General features: G+C 41.2%; 2 protein-coding genes across 7 annotated transcripts in view; both read right to left on the minus strand.

Moving 5' to 3' along the window:
* The window catches only part of phyhiplb (phytanoyl-CoA 2-hydroxylase interacting protein-like b), a 23,575-nt gene extending 17,317 nt beyond the window's left edge, over positions 1 to 6,258 (minus strand). Inside the window, exon 1 of the mRNA XM_079475964.1 lies at positions 5,997 to 6,258. Within this exon, the coding sequence (XP_079332090.1) occupies positions 5,997 to 6,105 (109 nt within the window). The 5' untranslated portion in view covers positions 6,106 to 6,258. The remainder of the gene's footprint in view (positions 1 to 5,996) is intronic.
* A 4,347-nt stretch (positions 6,259 to 10,605) lies between these two features.
* bicc1 (BicC family RNA binding protein 1) overlaps positions 10,606 to 24,099 on the minus strand; it is a 51,785-nt gene continuing 38,291 nt past the window's right edge. For 4 of the 6 annotated variants that reach the window (XM_079477172.1, XM_079477170.1, XM_079477171.1 and 1 more), the window contains exons 15-21: positions 19,399 to 19,555; positions 19,175 to 19,214; positions 16,893 to 17,047; positions 16,656 to 16,809; positions 14,536 to 14,693; positions 13,984 to 14,083; positions 10,606 to 12,613 (exon numbers count right to left, since the gene is read on the minus strand). In XM_079477172.1, the coding sequence (XP_079333298.1) occupies positions 12,483 to 12,613; positions 13,984 to 14,083; positions 14,536 to 14,693; positions 16,656 to 16,809; positions 16,893 to 17,047; positions 19,175 to 19,214; positions 19,399 to 19,555 (895 nt within the window). In that variant the 3' untranslated portion in view covers positions 10,606 to 12,482. The remainder of the gene's footprint in view (positions 12,614 to 13,983; positions 14,084 to 14,535; positions 14,694 to 16,655; positions 16,810 to 16,892; positions 17,048 to 19,174; positions 19,215 to 19,398; positions 19,556 to 24,099) is intronic. The other 2 variants (XM_079477174.1, XM_079477173.1) reach the window with 1 other exon arrangement.

A 24,099-nucleotide genomic window follows, 5' to 3' on the forward strand; every position in this document is an offset into this window, starting at 1 on the left:
TTTTCAAAAAGTCTGTTATATACTGTATATTTGAGTGATGATGTCATCATTATTCGCTATGACAGATGCTAAACATCAGTGTATTTGTTTAGTACTTTAGCAAACTTGAAGGTGGCATACGTCACTCTCAGGCGACAAACCTTGAAAATCCAAAATCTGGAATTGTTGTACACATAAGCGCTAATATTCCTGCACATTTTGAGTGATGACGTCTTTAGCTTTATAATTTGCTCTCTACTGTACATTGGCAATAATGTACAGTACGTCAGTCAATGTATTTAAAGTGTAAAATGAGAATTAAACGGATAGTTATGGACTCTACACACAATGACGACATCCACGGGCTTCCTTCCTCACATGACCAGACAACAATAGAGAAAGTGAACGCATGAGAGCAAAGACAATGCAGGACATTCTCTGACGGGATCTCCACAACGGCCTCATTGAGCCCTCAGCAGCTCTGAAGCATGACACACTGCTTTGTTTCATTCATCCTTATGATACTAAACAGGACTGAGATGAAATATTCCACATTTAGATTCATGTGTGAAAGCTAGTCATAGTGATCTATCCAGAAACACTCATACTGGAGTAACCGGTTTGCTAAGGGGTTGCATTCCCAATCCCACAATGCACTGCACTCAATTTGACCTTCTTATTCATGTGGGAGGTGCCTAATTCCTGTGAATTTGTACAATATAAATCCTATAAAAGCATACAAAAAATATTAGAAAAAATGCAATAATGATGAAAGCTAAACCTGACAGTGAAGGAGTTTCATGTCTCTTGGGGGGGGGCTGAAGCACTCCTGCGTCTGATGCAGTGCATTAAAGTTGCATCAGTTCTTGGTCTCAAGACTATAAATAGAGCAGCAGCTCATTCTTCAATGTGTTGAATCAGACGAGAGTCACGCTGCACTGTGACAATCCGTCTCTGTTAGGAAAGTGTCGACGTGTCAATCTCACCACTGATGGACAACAGAAAGGACAGAGATGAAACTTCAGGAATATTTCACGCTGTCGGTGATGTCATTCTCTGCCAGCAGGATCACAGTAACTTAAGTCTTCACCGCCGTAACATTTCATCATATTACTTTGCTCGACCTTGAAGGCAATATCATCTGCTGTATTATAGAGAGTCAGGATGTTCTCTTGAGATAAAACACATCTCAGCTGTAAGCATGCAGACACCCAATGACCGCAGCATATTCATCACGTCAGCTTTGATTTTAAGCCGGTGTTATCTCAACTTTATCTCCACGCCGCACAGAATCAAAAACATTTCAAATGGAAATGAAGCCAGTCGCTGAATGATGGACAGCTGGAATAAATCCTGATTATCAACGCTGTATTCATCTCGGGAAGATAAATCATCCAGTTTAAATGTCTCTTCACACGTTAAAATGAAGCACACACGTTCATTATTCATTAGATGTCCATTGTGTTACAGCATTACAGCAAAATACACTGCACAAATGTTGTTCATGTTGTAACATATTTGTTTTATAATCTATTTACCTTTGTAACAATATTTTTGTGATATAACATTTATACTCACGGCAGCTGTTTTCAGTGCATTCAAGACATCAATTTTGCTTAACTAATTAATAATAATGAAAATTAACACATCATTGTGTGGTTGTTGCTCTTCCATTTCCGTGGGAAGTAATTCATAACTTCAATTTCATTTGACGAAAACAAACTTGCTGAAGAGAAACAATATTTATTAACATATTTTTAATAACATATTTTATTAGGTTTAGGGTTAGGGTTTGAGTTAACAAATATGTAACCGTGATCATTACTTACAGGTGTACACTAAATAAGGGAATTGCTAAGAGCAAACGATGATGACCCACGAGTTGCAACTTACTCTCCGAAATGGGGTTAAAGAATATAAAGTGGGAGGATCCGACCTTGACCCCTGGATCTTGTGTTCTGCACTGAGGTTCTAGTTGTTCCAATCTGTATAAATGTATTTGTTTGGTTGAACACAGAGAAAGAAATCTGGACGAATGCTCGTCACCATACAGTTCTTGGCCACCATTGACTCCCATAGTAGGAAAAATGACCTCTGCTCTTTGTGTTTGTATCGAGAAATGTAAAAACCTCTCTGAATGAGTCTTTGGATGCAATGGAATTAATGTTGAAGGTCAAATGTGGGTAGTAGTTTCTGTAGAGTGATATTTCAAGCCCTTTATAAGGCCGGTTCACACTTAACTTCTTTTGGACAAGAAAAGGTTGACAATGGCGCTTTTTTGGTTACAAATAGCAGCCGGCAATGTTCAAGGACAGGATTTGTGCACGAAGGAAGCTTAGAGAGACAGGCTTTACAATAACCAATCACATATTTAAAAACTACATTACTCATTTCTCGCTATCAATTAAACTTACATTTAAACTAAACTATGCTCCAAGGGGCGTAAAGCCACCATTTTATTTTTGCGAGCTTGAGCCTACTCGACCAATCACGTTCCTTGCATGTTGTTATGGAAACGATAGGTCTTTGTCATTGGTTAGCTGTGAAAAAAGGTGCTTGACGTAGTGTGTGTATTCAGAAAAGTTAACTGCCTGCTGTTTAAATATAAGCGTTGAGGACTTTTTGAAAACACGCTTTACTGCATAGGATTATAATGTAAAACAGACGCTAGCAGCTTCACAAAAGAAGTCAAGTGTGAACACGGCCTAATGTGGCTTTTTAATTCAGATGCAGTTTCAACATCAATCGGCTAAAATAAGTGATGTGTGGCATTTCATATTTCATTATGAATTCACAAGTTCACCTGCCATCCAGTGTTTGTATAAATATAGAAATAATAATGAATATGGCCTGTTGTTCGTGAGTTTTATATCGCAGGGGTCTCACTGTAATCCTGTTAAAACAAGTTTCTTGAGACGTGATAATAAAGATCATGAGGTGGGCAGCAAAAGATTTGACTCCTTTAAATCAATAAACATTTATTTATTTCACTAATCACGTCTTAACATAACATATTTGTAAACAAATTTCATGTGAATTTTATCTGTAATACACTTTTATATAAGTTTGAACACATATTTTTAGCGGCATCTAGTGGTGAGGTTGTGAATTGCAACCAAGGGCTCTCTCCGCTCCCCATTCCCTTTCGAAACGGTGGCTGACACAGGACTTAGATGTCGTCACGTTTTCACTTCTTTGCTAAAGGAGATAATGTGTTAATGAAATACATAGAATACCTTGTAAGGGCTGATTCACATTTCGTGTCTAAAACCGTGCGTTAACTATTTACATCGTGAAAAAGCACGTGCCGCACCGTATTCGGTCGCTCCCCTCGCAAAAGATGCGAATGTAAATCGCCCTAAGGGGACCTGCAGTGTTTGAGATACACAATAAATCAAAATCTAAGATTCTAAGATAATATAAACATAACGCTTCATTATGTAAAGTCTTTATACACCTCTGAACACATGTCACACTGGACCTTTAATGAAACTTGCAAACTTTACACATAACAGCATGGACTGCCCTTGAATCTCAGGAGAATCATGTCTGTGACTTTATTTCTTCATATGTTACTGTCAGGTTCAGGGTTCTGTAGAGACATTTCTACATTAGCTGAGGAGTTTAAGATTCTGATCTATAGTTCTGCATCTACAGATCACATGGTCCCTAAATAGAGCAGCAATGTGACACACACACACGAACGCACACACACACACACACACACACAAACTGTGAAAGTGTGATGCAGTGATATAACATCACAAGCTGAGAAAGCATATCTGGGTTTCTATAACTGTGATGTTTACACATGAGCTGACAGAACACTGAATAAATCTTGAGGTTTTGTCAGCAGTTTAAAGACTTCATGACATCAGTCTATTTGATATGGTCATGTTGGGCATAAACGTTGCACAATTATTGTCAGCAGATAAGCTTATCTACAAATGATGAAATCTGTAAATGATGATTAAAAAAACCTTTGACATCCATTCCGTGTACTAAACCTCACGAGACCAGATCAGTTCATGTAGAAATGGAAACACACATTGCAGCGACTGTATAAACCTTTACACTCAGTTTACACTTTTTACTCCAAAACCCACCCGTTTAAACAGCACATCAGGACTGATCCTCATGAATCAACTGCATTCTTTCTGAGGGTTTTGTTGTGTTTTCCCTGCGCTGTGTGCACACTGGACACTATTAGTAAATTGATGGCCGTGTTAAATGCTTTCTTTCATTGAGCGGGCGGGCTTGGCAGATGGAGTCCGTCCCCCCACACACACAGCTGGTCAAAGCTGAACATTAAAACAGAGTCAGTGAGGCCTCACACAAAAGATGGACCCTACACCCTGTCAGCTTCACGACACAAGCACTTTCCTCCTGAGAGCGTTCAAGTTCTGCTATCTGCTACACAGAGATGACGTCTGATTTCAGTCCAGATAGGTTGTGTTTCAGCAAAGAAAGAGCATATTTGAAAGAAGCGTTCACATTCATTCTAAGCCCATAATGAACACCTGGGACGTGTTCGTGAAATCCCATGTGTGTTCACATGACATATTAACCATTTAATGAAGACGCACCGTTGAACCTAATTCATGAGTTACAGTATATATGAAGACTAGTTTACTTCCAAAGAGATTGAAAAATCTGGTTTGCATTCCAATTAATATCAATCAAACGGCATCTGGTTTATTTTGATTTAAGCCACAATAACTAACACAACAAAACATGTTTTTCTCATTTTGGAAATAAACTCTTCATGTTTTCTAATGATCTAAATATGAAGGATGTATATGCAGTAGAATAAAAAACGATATCTAAATGTAGCCTTAAAATTCTATTTCCTACTTACTAACGGCGAATCTTTCTTTCATTGTATGAACACAAACTGTTGTGGTACACAGATGGGTCTGAACAGAATGCACCATTGTGACCATTGTGTCATGTTTGGTCCCCATCTGAACAGTCATCAGTGTAAACCATTGTTCAGAATCCATTAACAAACAAGATTCTACAGTATACGGAGACCTGCAGAGAATAAGTACAATACTCTCACTGCGCTCGGACACTTTAAAGCACTTGAGTTGTTTTGTGGGTTTTGGGAAACAAGACGTCATTTTATTCAATTGTTTTTATCATTTCATTAGTTTCAGTCATTCATAACAATAGAATGTGTGTGTGTGTGTCTTTACTCATGAAATGCTGTGTCAATGAGAACGCTTTCTCTCTTTGTGTCTTTCTCCTGGTGTGTTGAAGGGACACGAAGTTCCTCGACACAGCGCTGGTACAGAATACAAAACATAGCTCTCACATAAAGCATGTCCTTAATCAACTTGAGCGTTGAGTCGCTGTGCAAGTGCACAGTAATGTAAAGGTCTTCATCAAATGGAGCTATACGTACTGTAAAGCATCAAAATGTTAGTAGTCCTATATGATCCAATATGAGGCCTGATCTTCTGTACAAGATAAAAGCAGGACGCAGTAAACAGACTGCTGTGGAAAATCAATAGCGGAATGAGACAGGAACACACCCATGCATCGCCTGTCCATCAACGTTTATGTCGAGACAGCACCCGTATGAATCAGCAGATGCTGAGCGTGAATGTGCTGCTTCATTCCCATCAGAGTCACTGGATGGATGAGACATGATGCGCGCGGTGTCCATGGTGCTGAACATCCTCCTGAAACATGCGTTCACGTGCATGACATACAGACTCCACGCGCATCTCTGTCCAGCATCCGAAGGACACAAAGACACGGAGCAGGTCTCGCGCGCACGTGACATCTACAGCATTTACATGCGCGCGCCGTAAACACGCGACATTCTGGAAAAGCAAACGCGTCTCACGTTGACATTGTAACGTCTGGAACTCGCTTGAGTGTGATGCATCTCACAAATAAAGCATCGGATTCAATAACTGCACCTTTGCGTGTAGTGAAATGACAATAAGCCCCACTCCTGCACACGACACAGAACTGAACCTCCGACATCAACAATCAGCACTTCTTACCTTCTCTCTCACAAAGCTGGATGGCGTCCAGACTCAGATTCTTGATCATGTCCTCCTCACACGGACTCGTGGGGCTGCTCACACTGTGTCCCACGCGCGGAACCTCCATCGTTGAGTCTGTGCTGGACGATATTCCTCTAGCGCGAGTGACTGCAGTGCCGCAGGACAGAGATGTGACTGAAGTGAACCTCTCGTGCTTCTCTCGCGGGTTTCCACGGTGTGGTGCTGATGATGACCACGCCACGTCACGTCACGTCAGCGCAGCGTCACGGCCTCTCCATCTACAGCTGATCTTTCATCCCCAGAGACCCTCAGGCTCGCTCCTTCAATACACACTTACTGATAAATGTATTTTTCATTTACTGATTTAATGTGTGAGGTCTGCGAGGGTTGCACGTCTGTCATGAGTTCAATTCTGTTATGATAAATGTTCTCGTGTGCTGTATTTGCTGTAGTACACAGTAAAACTGTAACTATTGTGAATAAACACGTGCGTACTTTACTAGTAAATGGTACATTTACATTTATTCATTTACATCTTTATCCAAAGCGACAAAGAGCTGTTTTCCCTGTTGGGTTTCCTACCCATGTTTACAAGTACTAAAATGTAGCCTATGGTATTTTGATGTTTTTATTTTTCATATTGGTTACTATTTGTACTAATTTCACTACAGATGCTTTGGTTAAACGTACAGCTTTCTTTCAGCCGTACAGTATTTATGTGTGATGGAGAATCATAGAGGCTTTAATGTGAAGTGATGTTGATTCTGCCTGTGGCCTCACAGAGAACACAGAAGAGATTAGCAGTGAATTAAATGTTTTCTTATATAACACGATTACAGCCCACTTGCTTTCTTGTTTTCCCATTTGTATTTTGTTGGTATTTGTCAAGCAAATGAGTTAGACTCTGGTAAAGCTCTCTCTCTCCCTGCTCGCTCGCTCACACATTTGTTTCACTGTTTGTAAGTTAATTTCACACGTACTTTTATTCCTGTTACATCAGACTAATATTAAACTCTTACAGAAACATCGTTGGATGAAAAAACATGATTTGATCATAGGTTTTTCATTTCAAGCATGTTTTCTGATGAAGTAATCTGTAGTCATGTCTCCATTATAAAGTTGTGCATTTTGTCTGTTCTGTTGTGATTACAATTGCTGCACGACTATCGTCTGAATATCCTTCTCATATATTAAACAGATCCATTATATGAGCTGTATTTGTCTTTTGAGTTCGGTTGAATGCATTTCAATCTAAATACAGAAGAGTTCAGAAATGTATTAAAGATCTACAGTAACTGCCCCCAAAGAGCATGAAACACAACCACAGAACGTATAACATCACATGGATGAATAATCCCACTGCAGGTGCTTTGATTCAGACACAGAAGAGATCTGAACGTGGATCTCTGTGACCAGCTGATCCCGGGACAGCGTGTGGTGGTGTTAATTGGCAGCGTCTTCATGTCCCCCCGGAGCAAAGTGAGAACCCTGTGTGAAGACCCAACACACTCGACACATCCATACTTTAATCCTTTCCTCCGATCAATCCACACCCTGATCCAAACAACCCACCCCTCCATCCCCCATCCATTCACCCTTTTTCCATCCAACTCTGAATCTCTTCATCCCCTGATCCACCCGTCCATCCATCCACATCTCTAGCTTCTCATCACATGCTTAAAATCTGATCTTGTTTCTTATACTGTGTTTTCACAATGATGTTGTTGCGAGAGGATGACAGATGGTAAAACTTCATTATGAGGACAGAAGCCAGCATGTGGAGAGAGAGAGAGAGAGAGAGAGAGTGAGTGAGTGAGTGAGTGAGGCTGGTACATTAATAAAAGGAACAGGATGTATTACAGAGATGAATTGAGGGGCGGGCAGGTTCATGTGAGGGAATAAATGATGAAGGACAATGAGAGAGAACAGGACACAACTACAGTGCATAATCTCTCCTGCTGACACTGAGGATTCATAACACGCACACACACACACACATGGGCATGCACACACACACACGTACGCACGCACACACACGCACACAAACAGGCATGCACACACACGTACGCACGCACACACAGACACACGCAGGCACACAAACGGGCACGCACACACGTACCCACGCAGACACACACACAGGCACGCACACACAGACACACGCAGGCACACAAACGGCCACGCACACACGTAGACATGCAGACACACACAGGCACACACATGCACAAAAACGGGCACGCACACACGTACACACGCAGACACACACACGGGCACGCACACACAGACACACGCAGGCACACACATGCACAAAAACGGGCACGCTTCCACAGCACTGAAGACTCTTGAGTGACACTGAAAATGTAAAGCTAGCTTCCAGAGACCCCATACATATCAAACACAGTGACATATATGCCATGGGTTTATCCTTTACATCATTGTATTATTGTTACATTGTATTATTATAAACTCATTTAAAGCCGTCACTGTCTGTTGATTTTTCATCTGAACATGTTAAGAACACTTTAAAATCGGGCTAATATTTCTGACGGCTGTTTTGAGGTAAATAAATCTTACATTCTATTATTGACAACAACGGTCTAAACCAAAATTGTATTGTAATTCCACAACAGATACATACAAACAAAATAACTTCCACCAAAAAATCAAAAAGATGACACTCATATAACACACATTAACCTTCAGGTCCACAATGATCCCACAGATACAGGCAGATATAGCGGAGATGGGGATGGAGGTGGGATATTTGTGCGGCACGATAAAGCAACCAATAAGGAGCAGAGAAAGACTTAAATGAGCTGCACCTGATGTGATCGGCAGATGCGAGCGCTGGATTGGTGTCATATGATTTGGAAATCTTAAGCACAAAACAAATGAAATTGATATTTGTAAACAATAACAAGCTTTTGCGTCATTGGAATTGCATGCAACCCTCATGACAACTAGCCCCGGTGTGCCATATTAATGAAAACACTTAAATAACACACAGCAGGTTCTTCAGGATAGACATCCCTCACTAAACCAATCAAATTACAAATGTTAAAACTCAAATGATTTGTTTACATTGTCACTGCCTGTGAAGAGGATTTATTCTGCACCTTATACGTATGTTTTTCTTATCATTTCATTTTCACGATAAATAAATCCTGTGTCCTTTTATTTGTATGTAGACTCCATGTAGGTGAAGTAAATACTATGAGCCTGTTGTTTGTCCACTTTCAGTTTTAAAGTAGCTTCCTGAACACGAAGGCTTCAGAATGTAAATGAGCTGCATGAGGACACACAGAATGCAAACCAGAGGCAAACCTGCTCTTGACACATGATGATAAACAGAGGAGGCAGGTGATGGATGAGCTTCAGGCAAATCACAGGTGTTGTCACCATCATCATCATCATACAGCACAACACTCACAGGAGAACCAACATTAACATTCACAAGACAGGGGAAAACATTAAACATACACTCCTACTTTTACTTCTATACATCTAAATGTGAAAGTGTTTCATGACCATTGTGGCCTAATCAAATATACAAATGTATTAGATACAGGAAAACGACCTCAGTGAAAAGGCTGCTTTATATGTTTATACATGAATGTATTCACTGAATTGTAGTTAATGCTCATATAATTTAGTGTCACATTCTATTTATTAACAATGTAAATACTGTGTCAGAGTAAAACAGCGAGTTTAAACAAATGCACACCTTAGCGCCCCCTATTGGAAGAAAAACGAAACTACTTCTAACATCCATCCCCTCTTTGTCCTCAGCTGGCTCACAGGAGGTCTGTCCCAGTTATATTTATTGCAATCTTGTTATACAAATCCTGTTTACTTGATCTAAAATCAACATTCCTTCAGCATGTAAACCTTAAAACTGATAGTCTATAAGGTTATAAGATGATTGGTAAATCTGAATATCAAATATCAATAAGCACTTATATTTATTTGTGTTTGTGTCTGAATGTCACAGAGTTCATCCTCAAGTGATCTGCTGTGAAATAAACACATTTCACACTGTAACCTAGAGACTTTCTCTCTCCTCACATTGAAAACATCCACAACCAAGAAAATATGGTGCGATTGAAAAGCTGGAATTCATGTTTGCCAGAGATGAGGATATGAGTTCATGCAGACACAAGCTGTCCTGTTTTATTTAGAGGATGTTTGGTGAATGCATGCCTGATGTTCAGTAAGAAAACACAATCCAACAAAATATAAAGAGTTTTACAGTAAATATGTCCTGCTCTGTTCATAAAGCTTTTGAGGTAACACTTCAATGATGAAACAAACATGAACCAAGATGGAAATATTGATGTTAATAAAATCGACCCTGTCGCCTTTGACATTAAAACAGAAAATCGTTTTTCCCCTAGAAGTTGTCTGTGTGCGTATAATACGGATGAGATCACTGGCATATTTGTGTGGTACTGTAATGATCCGCTGTGATGACGGGTGTGGTTCTGCTCAAAACACATCTCATCATCACCTTCACTACGTCTACATACAGTTACACACTTCACGAGCAAGAGAAGTGAAGCATTTCTAGATGTATAAAGTAAAAAAATTAACTCACAAGAAAAGACAGATGGAAAAGGTTTACATACACTTTATTCATCTGTAACAACGCCTCTGATTTATAGAGAACATTCAGCGGTAACACATTACTGTATACAAATGTACCAACAAACATAAAAAAAAACATTACAAAGGAGTATTTTACAAAATCTGCCGCGCTCACAGATATTTAAAGTCATTGGCAAGGCACTGGCCGAACAATACAGATGAATGTGCTTGTGTATCCCTTGTGTATGCATTTCACAATCACTGTTCTGTACATTTGTGCATGTTGTGTATGTATCCTCAGAAACCCAGAGGTTACACGTTTGACCAAAATACTGAAAAATGTGTTGACCCCGGTCACGAGGCCATGTCAGAAGTGAATTCCCTTGTGTTCCTCTCGTACGGAGAGAACAACACAACTCCATAAATGAATTACGGTCGGTCTCTCGCTAAAATAACATTTGATGAGTACAAAGCGCTAAACTATAGATATACTGAGATATACTGAAAGCAGCATCTAAAACTGATTCGCTTGAAAAAAAACAAAGATTAAACCACAGAAACATATGTGCTTAAAACAAAACATTTAAAATGGCAAAGTGACTCTTTGCATAGTCTGTTGCATTTCAAAATCACCATAATTCTTCTTCTTCTTTTAGGAAACACATGTTGTTTCACTCATTTGTCAGTCACAATTCAATTTCAACGAGTAAAAAGAAAATCGAAATAAAGCAAAACCTACTGATTGATTTCTGCCGCCTGTAAAATATCAAGCAGAAATAAGACTACATGCTATAACAACACTACACGTTTAAACAGTACCTCTATCACATATCAGGTACATACGTTTGATGTTACATGAGAGATGTGAATACAAACTGTGAAATGTTAAAACATCTTTCCCTTCCAGAGATCTTCAATGACTTTGGAAAAACTGTCAGTGCAAAACAAAAGGCACTCGGGTGGTTTGAATCCTTCAGAGAGAAACATTCACAGCTTTAGATCTGAAACAACACTCGCTTTGGAAATGTTCTGAGAAGGCGCTGTGAGATACGAAACCATCAAAGAAGAAAGCCAACCGCTTCTTTAAACCAAACACAAGCACACTCTGGTCGTGACGGGTGGAATCAGGGAGGTAGTTTGGAGAAGACATTGAGACAAGATGAAGTTCACGGTTTCTCAAAGATGAGACAGAGCTTATAAACTCTTATGAACGAATTCAGATGAAACCTGATGGAGGAACGCTGATAACACAATGTTCTATTTAACAGGTTCTGCTGTTGTGTTCATTGGTATTGACAAAACATTAAGGTGCATGTGAAAGTTCTTTGGGGAATCAAGTAAGGTTCCTCTGTGGAGAACTCTTATCAGGACCTTTATTTTGAAGAGTGTGTCTCTTGTCAGAGGAGAATGGGATTGCTTAGGTGCATAGCTCAGGGGATTTGATGGAGTGTTTCAGTTTCTCCTGAAACTGGAGAAATTAAAACATCACATTGATTAAAACACGACTAAATTCAGCAGATTTCTCTGCCGTGTCGCAGCGGTTTGAGATTCATTTTTCTTGCCGCAGAACACTCGAGTTTGGCTTGATATCCATTTAAGTGCTGTAAGTGAGATCCAAGCGCATCGAGTCGGGCGGATCAGACAAGCATCTGTCCGTAGACAAAGTACTTTGTATTCTTAAAGTGCAAAGAATTAGTGACAAAGCCCAAGACATGCTTATAAATAAAGTCTAGCACAGCGCAAGAGCTGGACTGAACCTTCACTTCATTTCGTTCATTACCGTACTGAATAAAACACTTTGACAGAGATATATATATATATATTTGGCACAGTTTCAGAAGGTCCGGGTTTGGTCCATCACTGTACTGTGTGGTTGTAGTTGGGAATGGGGTTTTGTGCACTTTACCAGAGGCCGCTCATGCTGACGATATCTGTGTGGAACTGGCGTGGCAGTCGACCGCTGGCGCCCCCTTCCAGGAACGAGGAGCGGATGTTGGGCGATTCAAAAAGCTTTCTTCTGTTCTTGTTCAGCTCTGTCAAAACAACAAGTGTTACATACATGTTAACATCACCACACGTCTGGACAAAACTAAACAGTAAATGTGTTTCTCCGGCATCTGCTTTATAAAATCTAGTGAGCTGCCTCGCTGCCTAAATGGACGGCACCCTGACTTAAAGAAACGATATACTGTGAGTGATCTCGAACACTAAAAAACCTGAATAAGAATACAAATACATCACAAACAAATATTAAACAAAATTATTTGTATTGACACATTAAGGTGCTGAATGAATGAAAGGTAAATAGTCCAAGTGAAAAACTTTAATTGCTACATTTGTTCACTCCTATTTACCCATGATGCACTCTGATTTTGAGTATACATGTTCCAACACAAGAAACAGTAATTTTCTACTAGAAACAGATGAAATAAATGTGCCAGTGTTCAGCGCTTATTTGAAATATAATAAATAATTGTATTAAATATAATAAACAGACACGATAGTACGAGTATTTTGTTTTTCTTCAATATCAACTAAAATGACTATAAGATAAATATTATGTTGATGTCAAAAATGTCTGACCAATCTCTCTGACTTACTACTACACAGTTCCACATATAGTGGACCGAGATTTATTCTGGGAAACAAAAAACAAACATCTAAGGCAAAAGAACCAAATCTATGATCCCTCAATATTCTGACTACTGTTTGTAGAGAGCTCACTGGATTTTGGAACACAAGCATCGTGTTTAGTTGTTTGCAGTAAGTGTCTCTCCTCGAGCACAAACAAAAGATCTGTGTGTGATGTCTGTGATCAGTCAGCCTGAAGTCCTCATCATTTCAACCGTAAAAAAGAGCCGATTTAACCTCAAGCACTGTGTTTTAATCTCAATCCACCAGCGGATAAATCAGAAGAATGTAAATATCATTGTGAATCATGAAGGAAACACTTCACGGCTGTTCTAACACGCTCACGTCTTGTCACTGCCACTCGCTGTCACGCTGGGATGTGGACAGACAGTCAAGCCTCAGACGTTTTGTAATTGAAATGTCAAATCCAGTTTCAGTCCAGACACCTCAATGAATCACAATCATACTCCTAAAACGCTGCCGTTATTCAAACGTAATGTAAGAGGAAAATCTTATATGGCACAAGAGTCCATCTGCAAATATTCTGTTATAGTTATCTGTATCGTTGGTGATAGAAAATAGAAGAAGCATTTAGTCAAAGGTTCTTTAAAGAGCCGTCTCTTTCCTACAGTTTATCATCTGAAGAGAACAAGCTTTTGTGAAACGGAAAAGGTTCTTCGGATGTTAAAGGTTCCTTATGGAAAAGGTGTTCTGCCAGTTTACATGAATCATTAGCCAACACGATGGAAACTTCCCATAAAACAGCACAGACCTGAGATGGCGAGCAGCATTTTCCTGCGGGCTCCAAACGTGGTGATGCCCAATTCCTTCAGGTCCTGATCGGTCAGCGTGAGAAACGTTTGGAGATCAATCTGTAAGAACCGACAGAAATCAATCACTGTCGTCTTGTTCACACGTGTGAGATTAAACACGACATTATCAAGACGCTGTGAGCACTAGGGTGACCTGTCATTCAGAACGGAGTTGAAAATGCTTTTGACATCTATTTTATTTGATTCCATTTGCTATCTGTATTCACATTTGAATGGGAGAAAGTTCAATTAAAGGTGCATTTGCACATAAAAACTCTTGAGATCAGACAAAAATATTTTGTTCTTTGTCAAGTTGTGTTGAACTCGATATTCCATTTATTTCAATTCAACTTCCGTTGGTGCAGCTGATGTCATTCAGATTATAACTCGCAAAAGGAAACCAAGCCTGACTTTTGGGCATTTTGGCTCTGTGTCATCAACAAGAGACATGTTGAGCGTATGAATGACGTCACATCTCATACTGAGAGAGCATCGTTCATGAACATCATTACCTCCTGCTGCTGGAACACATCTGTGTATTTTCCGAGGCCGAGTTTGCTGAAGAGCTCGGGCAGATCAGATCCTTTGAGCGATGTGTTGAGATTACAGCCGTTTGTCCCCATCACTGAAGAGATGCAGTCCATGTAGTTACTGCTGCTCAGATAGTGCTCTACACGAAAACACCACACAACACTTCACAGCCTAGTCAACAGATTTCTAAAACCTTTTTGTGAATGACAACCCAGTAGATGTCGACTTCGGCAACTTGACATGTCAATGCTGGAAAAGCCAATGACAGATGCATTGTGACAAGATCAGGGAAAAACAGATCCAAGATGACGGCAGAAGACGAGAGAAATGCTCATGTTAATAGAGCTGTGAGTATTTTTACACAGGTTCGAGAAAAGCTGGGAATATACACGTGTCATTTCAGCAGCGCCATTAGTCATGTTGGGTTGGTTTCGGCTAAACAAAGTTACTGTAGTTTGTTTGACTTCATTACATTAGTCAAAGAAAATGTCTTTGGTTGGATAACTTTAAAGGATTACTCTCAAGATGTTCCAAACCTGTATAAATGTCTCTTTTGGTTGAACACAAGGAAAGATATTTGTTTGCAACTGGAAAATTTTAATGGTAGTCAAAGGTGCCCTGGAACTGTCTGCTTTCCTAAATTCGTTCTACAGGTTTGGAACAACTTGAGGATGAGTAATTCATGACAGGATTTTCGTTTTTGGGTGAACTATATCTTAAAGATGAATGTTCTAACCATAGACAGTAAAAAAAGATGGTTCCTTCCATTGTAATGAACGGAGTGTAAAACGTCTAACGATCGGCGCTGACATGTTACGCGAAAACGTCAGTTTGGAGGCTGGGCATGTGCAGGAGGAATCATCGGTGCAGCCAGAGTCAGTATCAAGGTCCCGCCCATATTCTCTGATGACTCCATCGTAAACGAAGAAATCATCATCTTATATCTGACTAAAACCAAACTTATTCAAACAACGAACACTTGGACATTCATCAACTTGATGAAAACTGACTATAATAACAGAAAACATCATTGGAAAATAATTATTTGAATTGTAATTGGATTTCATAGTTTGGCTGCTGTCCCATTCGTTGACATGCAGAGGGCGGAGTCTGCAGCCACCAGGGGACGATCAAAGACCCCTTAGCTTCACTTTTAAGGCACCCTTGGTTTTAACAATGTTACCATTATGGAACAACAGCCAATCACAACACAAACATTCCAGAAGAATTACCCTGCATTCACCTGAGGTGTCAGCGTTGACGGAGGGCGTGGCCGACACATATTTGCAATAAGGTGATTGGATGGCTGCGTAGGCGTTTGAAAAGTTGAGAAATTTTCAACTTCCGCGGTGCCGACGGACCCAAAATTCAGTTCGGCAACTCAATCACCCATATAAAGTAAACGATTAGCATTGACGCTGATGCCTCGTGTGAATGCCCCGTTATATTCACATCTATATGCTTTCATTTAGACATTTTTCAATATTTAGTATACTTTAATCAAAATTGCTGTTTATTGGTGTTCGTTGTTTGAATAAGTTTGGTTTTAGTCAGATATATGAGATTGATGATTTCTTCGTTTACGATGGATATCAATTGTGATGTTACACGGTCATGCGACAACTGAATTGTATCTAATTAAAAAGTCCATTGCTTTCAGCCAAAAGGAAAAAAACTGGTTAAAACTCAAATGTAATCAAAAGCATTTGAAGTAAAATAAACAGCCATTACAATTTTTCCCAGTGTAGCCAATGTAGATAGAAAGGTATCATTTACAATTGATTTATATCTTTAAAGTCCCCGTGAATCAGAAGTTGGGATCCTTTTTACTCTTGTATTCTGAGGCATTTCCGAGTGAAACAGAATTATAAATAGGGAAAAAAGAGTGGGCGTGGCTTGTTTTTTCACTGTAATTTGACTGGATGTAAAAAAACAGCTCTTGCATTTTGAAAAAATCTAGCAGCAGACTGACGGTTGAAGGGGAGGAGTTAACGGATGCTCCGCCCAAGCCATCTAGTTTACGTCATTTGAGATGGCGGATTATGAGTGCACACAGATTTTCAATATTGGTAATTATTTGCACTAAATGGCAGACTCTCACCGGTTTTGTTCTGCTTTCTTTTGGGGCTGATGGGAGAGGTGAAGTCAGTGTGTGTTGGGAGCCCGCTCCCATTTCTCTCTCTCCAGTTATCAGAGTCACTGCCACTCGCCATCCCCTCTCTACTGCTGGAGCGGGACAGAGCCAGCGGCGACCCCTTAAAAACACACACAGCCTTATACTGAGAATCACACGCATCACAGCAAACCAACCATCAGTTCAGATCTCTTGACGTCTCACCTCATATGTAGTGGACATGCTGGGTTTATAGGACACGTGGTTTGCTCTGCGCAGCTCTTTAATGGTTTCTGCAGGCATGGACTTTGAGAAGCCTAGACCGCTCCATGTGTTAGTGGGAGTGCGGACCTCCGTTACCACCGGCTTCTTCAACATGGCTAACAGAACACAGGAAGATGATTAACAACGCATACAATATATATCACTGCCTGTGTTTATGCATTTTATTCAGAAAATCATGTTGTTGAGAGAAGAAATGTTGTATTTCACCTCGAAATTTTAAAAATGAGGCCTGATGACAGCTAAAATAAAATAAATTCTCACAATTGAGAACGATCTTGTTCTGTCACACTGATTTATTTGTGATTAAAATGAGGAATTTTGAATGCCAAAAAACTACACATTGTGCCTTTAAATGACTCATTTATTAAACTGTTGTGTGGCGTTCAGGTCTGTGGGAAAATGATGCAGTAGGCTGGGTAACAAAAACCAGAGACGTTTCATTTGAGAGTTACGACACTCGATCTCGCCGCCGTGTGGTCACGTGGTTCATGGAGCCCTCAATAGTTCCAAAAAAACTATTTTAATGGATTTTAGCGGGACAGATAACAGCAACTGGATGTACACACATTTTGCACAATATAAGCACATCATGTTAACACTGATTATTACGTTGACTACATTCATAGCAGCATTTTATCTTGAGAGTAATATGTTTATGAGATCAGTCTTTGTGTTTATGTCATTTCAACTGCTAAATCGTTAAAATGTAAAAACGGTTCTGACAGAAACCATGCAGAGGTTAAATAATGTTTATGATTTCTTTGCAGAAACGAGAAATGTATTGTTTTTATTACAAATGTCAATCTTACACCAAAATGTTGTTTGAATATGGTTAATATGATTTAAAAAGGTCAAAGTCAAATACAAGTCAAATATGATTCAATGATCATTTATTTCTTGACATTTATCTGTATTTTCTGAGAAGTTTAAAGCCACAATATGTAAATTTGGACCGCTAGATAGTGCACTCTCGAAACAACAACAAAAGGCAAAGCTAAATGACATTATGTAGGAGAATAGGGAATTATGGGACATCCAGAGGCGTATGGAGATCGCCCAGCATGTTCACGGACGAGGTAATGAAGGAATTTTATTTGATGTCATCGTAATGAATAATCTTGCAAGAAACATGGAATGTAAAGCTATGTTAGCCCGTCATCGTTTCAAAAGTAAACTACGTTTATGCTTGTTTGGGTTTGGGTGTCCCAGATGCTGTATAAGCTCTTCTGCATTTGCATGTTGAGGAAACTGATGGTCGTGCGGAGCAGCGGATATTAAGTCACTGATATGAGACAAATACGAGGGAGACAAGGGACGGGTAATTAGTTTAAATAGGAATTTCTCTGGATTTGCACATTCTTGGGAACATTTGGGATCATGTAAGTACACAACTGCATGAAATATATCACACTGTGAAAGTGAGTCTTGGATATTTCATAAAATTCTTCCATATTGTTGCTTTAAAGGGATACTCCACTGAAAAATAAAATTCAATCATGAATTGCTCATCCTTCCAAACCTGCATAATTATCTTTGTTCTGTTGAACACAAAAAAATATATATTTGGAAATATTTACATTTCTGGGACGTCATTGACTACCATAGTGGAAACAAATAAAATGGTAATCAAAAGTGCCCAAGAACTGTTTGCTTTCCTAAATTCCTCAAAATATCTTCTTTTGTGTCCAGCAACGGTGGTCAATGGTGTCCCAGAGATGTCAGTTGCTAACATCTTTTCGTATATCTTTCTTTGTGTTTAACAGAACAAATAAATGAATTCAGGTTTGAAACAACTTGAGAGTGAGTAAATGATGACAGAATGCTGATTGTGAACTGTCCCTTCAATAGGAATGTTTTTACCAAAACTTGTCGCTTTGTGATAAAACCGTGAAACACATTTCAATACAGTTCAAACGTTAATGATTAAGAATGAGCTTTATGTACAGTGCGGGGATCTGAGGTCTGAATAGCGGTGAGGACATCTTTATTCTCAGGCCAATAGTTCCCAGTCATGAACACTGGACATAAGGAAGCTTTATTTCCTGTGAATGTGAAACACTGCTCGCTGTCAGACGTTCTGTCTTTGTTTTTACTGGTAAACAAGCCTAAACACATCCAGTTTCCCCAAACCACCCACAGCTGAACTACTATAGATGGGTCGGAGACACGCTTAAACACTGGACGTATAACCCAAACTATGATTTGATTGGTCGATCACATACCTTTGGTGGCCAATAACTTCTTTTGCTCGTAGTCAAAAGCCTGTGAAGGAGAGGAGAGAGATTTCATTTGTTCTCCTGTCAGCTTGGTTTAGATGATAAGGAGTGCTAATGCTAAACACTGTGTCATAACTCATCATGTGTGTTCAGAAACACATGACACACAGACTGTCTTCATGCAGAATGTTAATTCTGATAACTGTGATCAGGACTGATGGAGGTCTTACAGGCTGTGAGTCAGGATCTGAGGTCATCACCTGCATGTTAGAGAAGGAGGATTGAGACGGCAGACGGGCGGCTGCTCTCTCACTGCCTGGAGCACGTTTATCAGCCACAGGACTCTCAGAGGCGCTGGAGTCAGAGTCTGACAACAGAGAGTCTGAACTGCACAGACAAACACACACAAACTCATTCAAGAACACATCATAACACTCGCACTTGCTGTCTCACTTTTACACACACTAGAGTCAAGCACATTTATCTGCTGTTGAAATTATCAGGCGTGTGTGTTGAGTGTGTGCTGTGTGTGTGCGTGTGTGTTGAGTGTGTGCCTGTGTGTTGAGTGTGTGCTGTGTGTGTGCGTGTGTGTTGAGTGTGTGCCTGTGTGTTGAGTGTGTGCGTGTGTGTTGAGTGTGTGCTGTGTGTGTGCGTGTGTGTTGAGTGTGTGCGTGTGTGTTGAGTGTGTGTTGAGTGTGTGCGTGTGTGTTGAGTGTGTGCTGTGTGTGTGCGTGTGTGTTGAGTGTGTGCTGTGTGTGTGCGTGTGTGTTGAGTGTGTGCTGTGTGTGTGCGTGTGTGTTGAGTGTGTGCTGTGTGTGTGCGTGTGTGTTGAGTGTGTGCGTGTGTGTGTGTTGAGTGTGTGCTGTGTGTGTGCGTGTGTGTTGAGTGTGTGCGTGTGTGTTGAGTGTGTGTTGAGTGTGTGCGTGTGTGTTGAGTGTGTGCTGTGTGTGTGCGTGTGTGTTGAGTGTGTGCTGTGTGTGTGTGTGTGTGTTGAGTGTGTGCGTGTGTGTTGAGTGTGTGTGTGTTGAGTGTGTGTGTGTTGAGTGTGTGTGTGTGTGTTGAGTGTGTGCGTGTGTGTTGAGTGTGTGCTGTGTGTGTGCGTGTGTGTTGAGTGTGTGCGTGTGTGTTGAGTGTGTGTTGAGTGTGTGCGTGTGTGTTGAGTGTGTGCTGTGTGTGTGCGTGTGTGTTGAGTGTGTGCTGTGTGTGTGTGTGTGTGTTGAGTGTGTGCGTGTGTGTTGAGTGTGTGTGTGTTGAGTGTGTGTGTGTTGAGTGTGTGTGTGTGTGTTGAGTGTGTGCTGTGTGTTGAGTGTGTGCTGTGTGTGTGCGTGTGTGTTGAGTGTGTGCGTCTGTGTTGAGTGTGTGTGTGTTGAGTGTGTGTGTGTTGAGTGTGTGTGTGTGTGTTGAGTGTGTGCTGTGTGTTGAGTGTGTGCTGTGTGTTGAGTGTGTGCTGTGTGTGTGCGTGTGTGTTGAGTGTGTGCGTGTGTGTTGAGTGTGTGTGTGTTGAGTGTGTGTGTGTGTGTTGAGTGTGTGTGTGTGTGTTGAGTGATTGTGTGTGTGTGTTGAGTGTGTGTGTGTTGAGTGATTGTGTGTGTGTGTTGAGTGTGTGTGTGTGTTGAGTGTGTGTTGAGTGTGTGCGTGTGTGTTGAGTGTGTGCTGTGTGTGTGCGTGTGTGTTGAGTGTGTGCTGTGTGTGTGTGTGTGTGTTGAGTGTGTGCGTGTGTGTTGAGTGTGTGTGTGTTGAGTGTGTGTGTGTTGAGTGTGTGCGTGTGTGTTGAGTGTGTGCTGTGTGTTGAGTGTGTGCTGTGTGTTGAGTGTGTGCTGTGTGTTGAGTGTGTGCTGTGTGTGTGCGTGTGTGTTGAGTGTGTGCGTGTGTGTTGAGTGTGTGCGTGTGTGTTGAGTGTGTGCGTGTGTGTTGAGTGTGTGTGTGTGTTGAGTGATTGTGTGTGTGTGTTGAGTGTGTGTGTGTTGAGTGATTGTGTGTGTGTGTTGAGTGTGTGTGTGTGTTGAGTGTGTGTGTGTGTTGAGTGATTGTGTGTGTGTGTTGAGTGTGTGTGTGTTGAGTGATTGTGTGTGTGTGTTGAGTGTGTGTGTGTGTGTTGAGTGTGTGTGTGTGTGTGTTGAGTGATTGTGTGTGTGTGTGTGTGTTGAGTGATTGTGTGCTGTGTGTTGAGTGTGTGCTGTGTGTGTGCGTGTGTGTTGAGTGTGTGCGTGTGTGTTGAGTGTGTGTGTGTTGAGTGTGTGCGTGTGTGTTGAGTGTGTGCTGTGTGTTGAGTGTGTGCTGTGTGTGTGCGTGTGTGTTGAGTGTGTGCGTGTGTGTTGAGTGTGTGCGTGTGTGTTGAGTGTGTGCGTGTGTGTTGAGTGTGTGCGTGTGTGTTGAGTGTGTGCGTGTGTTGAGTGATTGTGTGTTGAGTGTGTGTGTGTGTGTGTGTTGAGTGTGTGTGTGTTGAGTGATTGTGTGTGTGTTGAGTGTGTGTTGAGTGATTGTGTGTGTGTTTAGTGATTGTGTGTGTGTTGAGTGATTGTGTGTGTGTTGAGTGTGTGTGTGTGTGTGTGTGTTGAGTGTGTGTGTGTGTTGAGTGATTGTGTGTGTGTTGAGTGTGTGTTGAGTGATTGTGTGTGTGTTGAGTGATTGTGTGTGTGTGTGTGTGTGTGTGTGTTGAGTGATTGTGTGCTGTGTGTTGAGTGTGTGCTGTGTGTGTGCGTGTGTGTTGAGTGTGTGTGTGTTGAGTGTGTGTGTGTGTGTTGAGTGTGTGCGTGTGTGTTGAGTGTGTGCTGTGTGTTGAGTGTGTGCTGTGTGTGTGCGTGTGTGTTGAGTGTGTGCGTGTGTGTTGAGTGTGTGCGTGTGTGTTGAGTGTGTGCGTGTGTGTTGAGTGTGTGCGTGTGTGTTGAGTGTGTGCGTGTGTTGAGTGATTGTGTGTTGAGTGTGTGTGTGTGTGTGTGTTGAGTGTGTGTGTGTGTTGAGTGATTGTGTGTATGTTGAGTGTGTGTTGAGTGATTGTGTGTGTGTTTAGTGATTGTGTGTGTGTTGAGTGATTGTGTGTGTGTGTGTGTGTTGAGTGTGTGTGTGTGTGTGTTGAGTGTGTGTGTGTGTTGAGTGATTGTGTGTGTGTGTTGAGTGTGTGTGTGTCTTGAGTGATTGTGTGTGTGTTGAGTGATTGTGTGTGTGTGTTGAGTGTGTGTGTGTGTTGAGTGATTGTGTGTGTGTGTGTGTGTTGAGTGATTGTGTGTGTGTGTTGAGTGTGTGTGTGTTGAGTGTGTGTGTGTGTGTGTGTTGAGTGTGTGTGTGTGTTGAGTGTGTGTGTGTGTTGAGTGATTGTGTGTGTGTGTGTGTGTGTGTGTGTTGAGTGATTGTGTGTGTGTGTTGAGTGTGTGTGTGTGTTGAGTGATTGTGTGTGTGTGTGTGTGTGTGTGTTGAGTGATTGTGTGTGTGTGTTGAGTGTGTGTGTGTTGAGTGTGTGTTGAGTGTGTGTGTGTGTTGAGTGTGTGTGTGTGTTGAGTGATTGTGTGTGTGTGTGTGTGTGTGTTGAGTGATTGTGTGTGTGTGTTGAGTGTGTGTGTGTGTTGAGTGATTGTGTGTGTGTGTGTGTTGAGTGATTGTGTGTGTGTGTTGAGTGTGTGTGGAGTGTGTGTGTGTGTTGAGTGTGTGTGTGTGTTGAGTGATTGTGTGTGTGTGTGTGTGTGTTGAGTGTGTGTGTGTTGAGTGTGTGTGTGTGTGTTGAGTGTGTGTGTGTGTGTTGAGTGTGTGTGTGTGTTGAGTGATTGTGTGTGTGTGTGTGTGTGTGTGTGTTGAGTGATTGTGTGTGTGTGTTGAGTGTGTGTGTGTGTTGAGTGATTGTGTGTGTGTGTGTGTTGAGTGATTGTGTGTGTGTGTTGAGTGTGTGTGTGTTGAGTGTGTGTGTGTGTGTTGAGTGTGTGTGTGTGTTGAGTGATTGTGTGTGTGTGTGTGTGTGTGTTGAGTGATTGTGTGTGTGTGTTGAGTGTGTGTGTGTTGAGTGTGTGTGTGTGTGTTGAGTGTGTGTGTGTGTTGAGTGTGTGTGTGTGTTGAGTGATTGTGTGTGTGTGTGTGTGTGTGTTGAGTGATTGTGTGTGTGTGTTGAGTGTGTGTGTGTGTTGAGTGATTGTGTGTGTGTGTGTGTTGAGTGATTGTGTGTGTGTGTTGAGTGTGTGTGTGTTGAGTGTGTGTGTGTGTGTTGAGTGTGTGTGTGTGTTGAGTGATTGTGTGTGTGTGTGTGTGTGTGTGTGTTGAGTGATTGTGTGTGTGTGTTGAGTGTGTGTGTGTTGAGTGTGTGTGTGTGTGTTGAGTGTGTGTGTGTGTTGAGTGTGTGTGTGTGTTGAGTGATTGTGTGTGTGTGTGTGTGTGTGTTGAGTGTGTGTGTGTTGAGTGTGTGTGTGTGTGTTGAGTGTGTGTGTGTGTTGAGTGTGTGTGTGTGTTGAGTGATTGTGTGTGTGTGTGTGTGTGTGTGTGTTGAGTGTGTGTGTGTGTTGAGTGATTGTGTGTGTGTGTGTGTGTTGAGTGATTGTGTGTGTGTGTTGAGTGTGTGTGTGTTGAGTGTGTGTGTGTGTGTTGAGTGTGTGTGTGTGTTGAGTGATTGTGTGTGTGTGTGTGTGTGTGTGTGTTGAGTGATTGTGTGTGTGTGTTGAGTGTGTGTGTGTTGAGTGTGTGTGTGTGTGTTGAGTGTGTGTGTGTGTTGAGTGTGTGTGTGTGTTGAGTGATTGTGTGTGTGTGTGTGTGTGTGTTGAGTGTGTGTGTGTTGAGTGTGTGTGTGTGTGTTGAGTGTGTGTGTGTGTTGAGTGTGTGTGTGTGTTGAGTGATTGTGTGTGTGTGTGTGTGTGTGTGTGTTGAGTGTGTGTGTGTGTTGAGTGATTGTGTGTGTGTGTGTGTGTTGAGTGATTGTGTGTGTGTGTTGAGTGTGTGTGTGTTGAGTGTGTGTG

The sequence above is a fragment of the Barbatula barbatula genome (assembly GCF_947034865.1).
Source record: "Barbatula barbatula genome assembly, chromosome: 16".
In the NCBI taxonomy this organism is placed as follows: domain Eukaryota; kingdom Metazoa; phylum Chordata; class Actinopteri; order Cypriniformes; family Nemacheilidae; genus Barbatula; species Barbatula barbatula.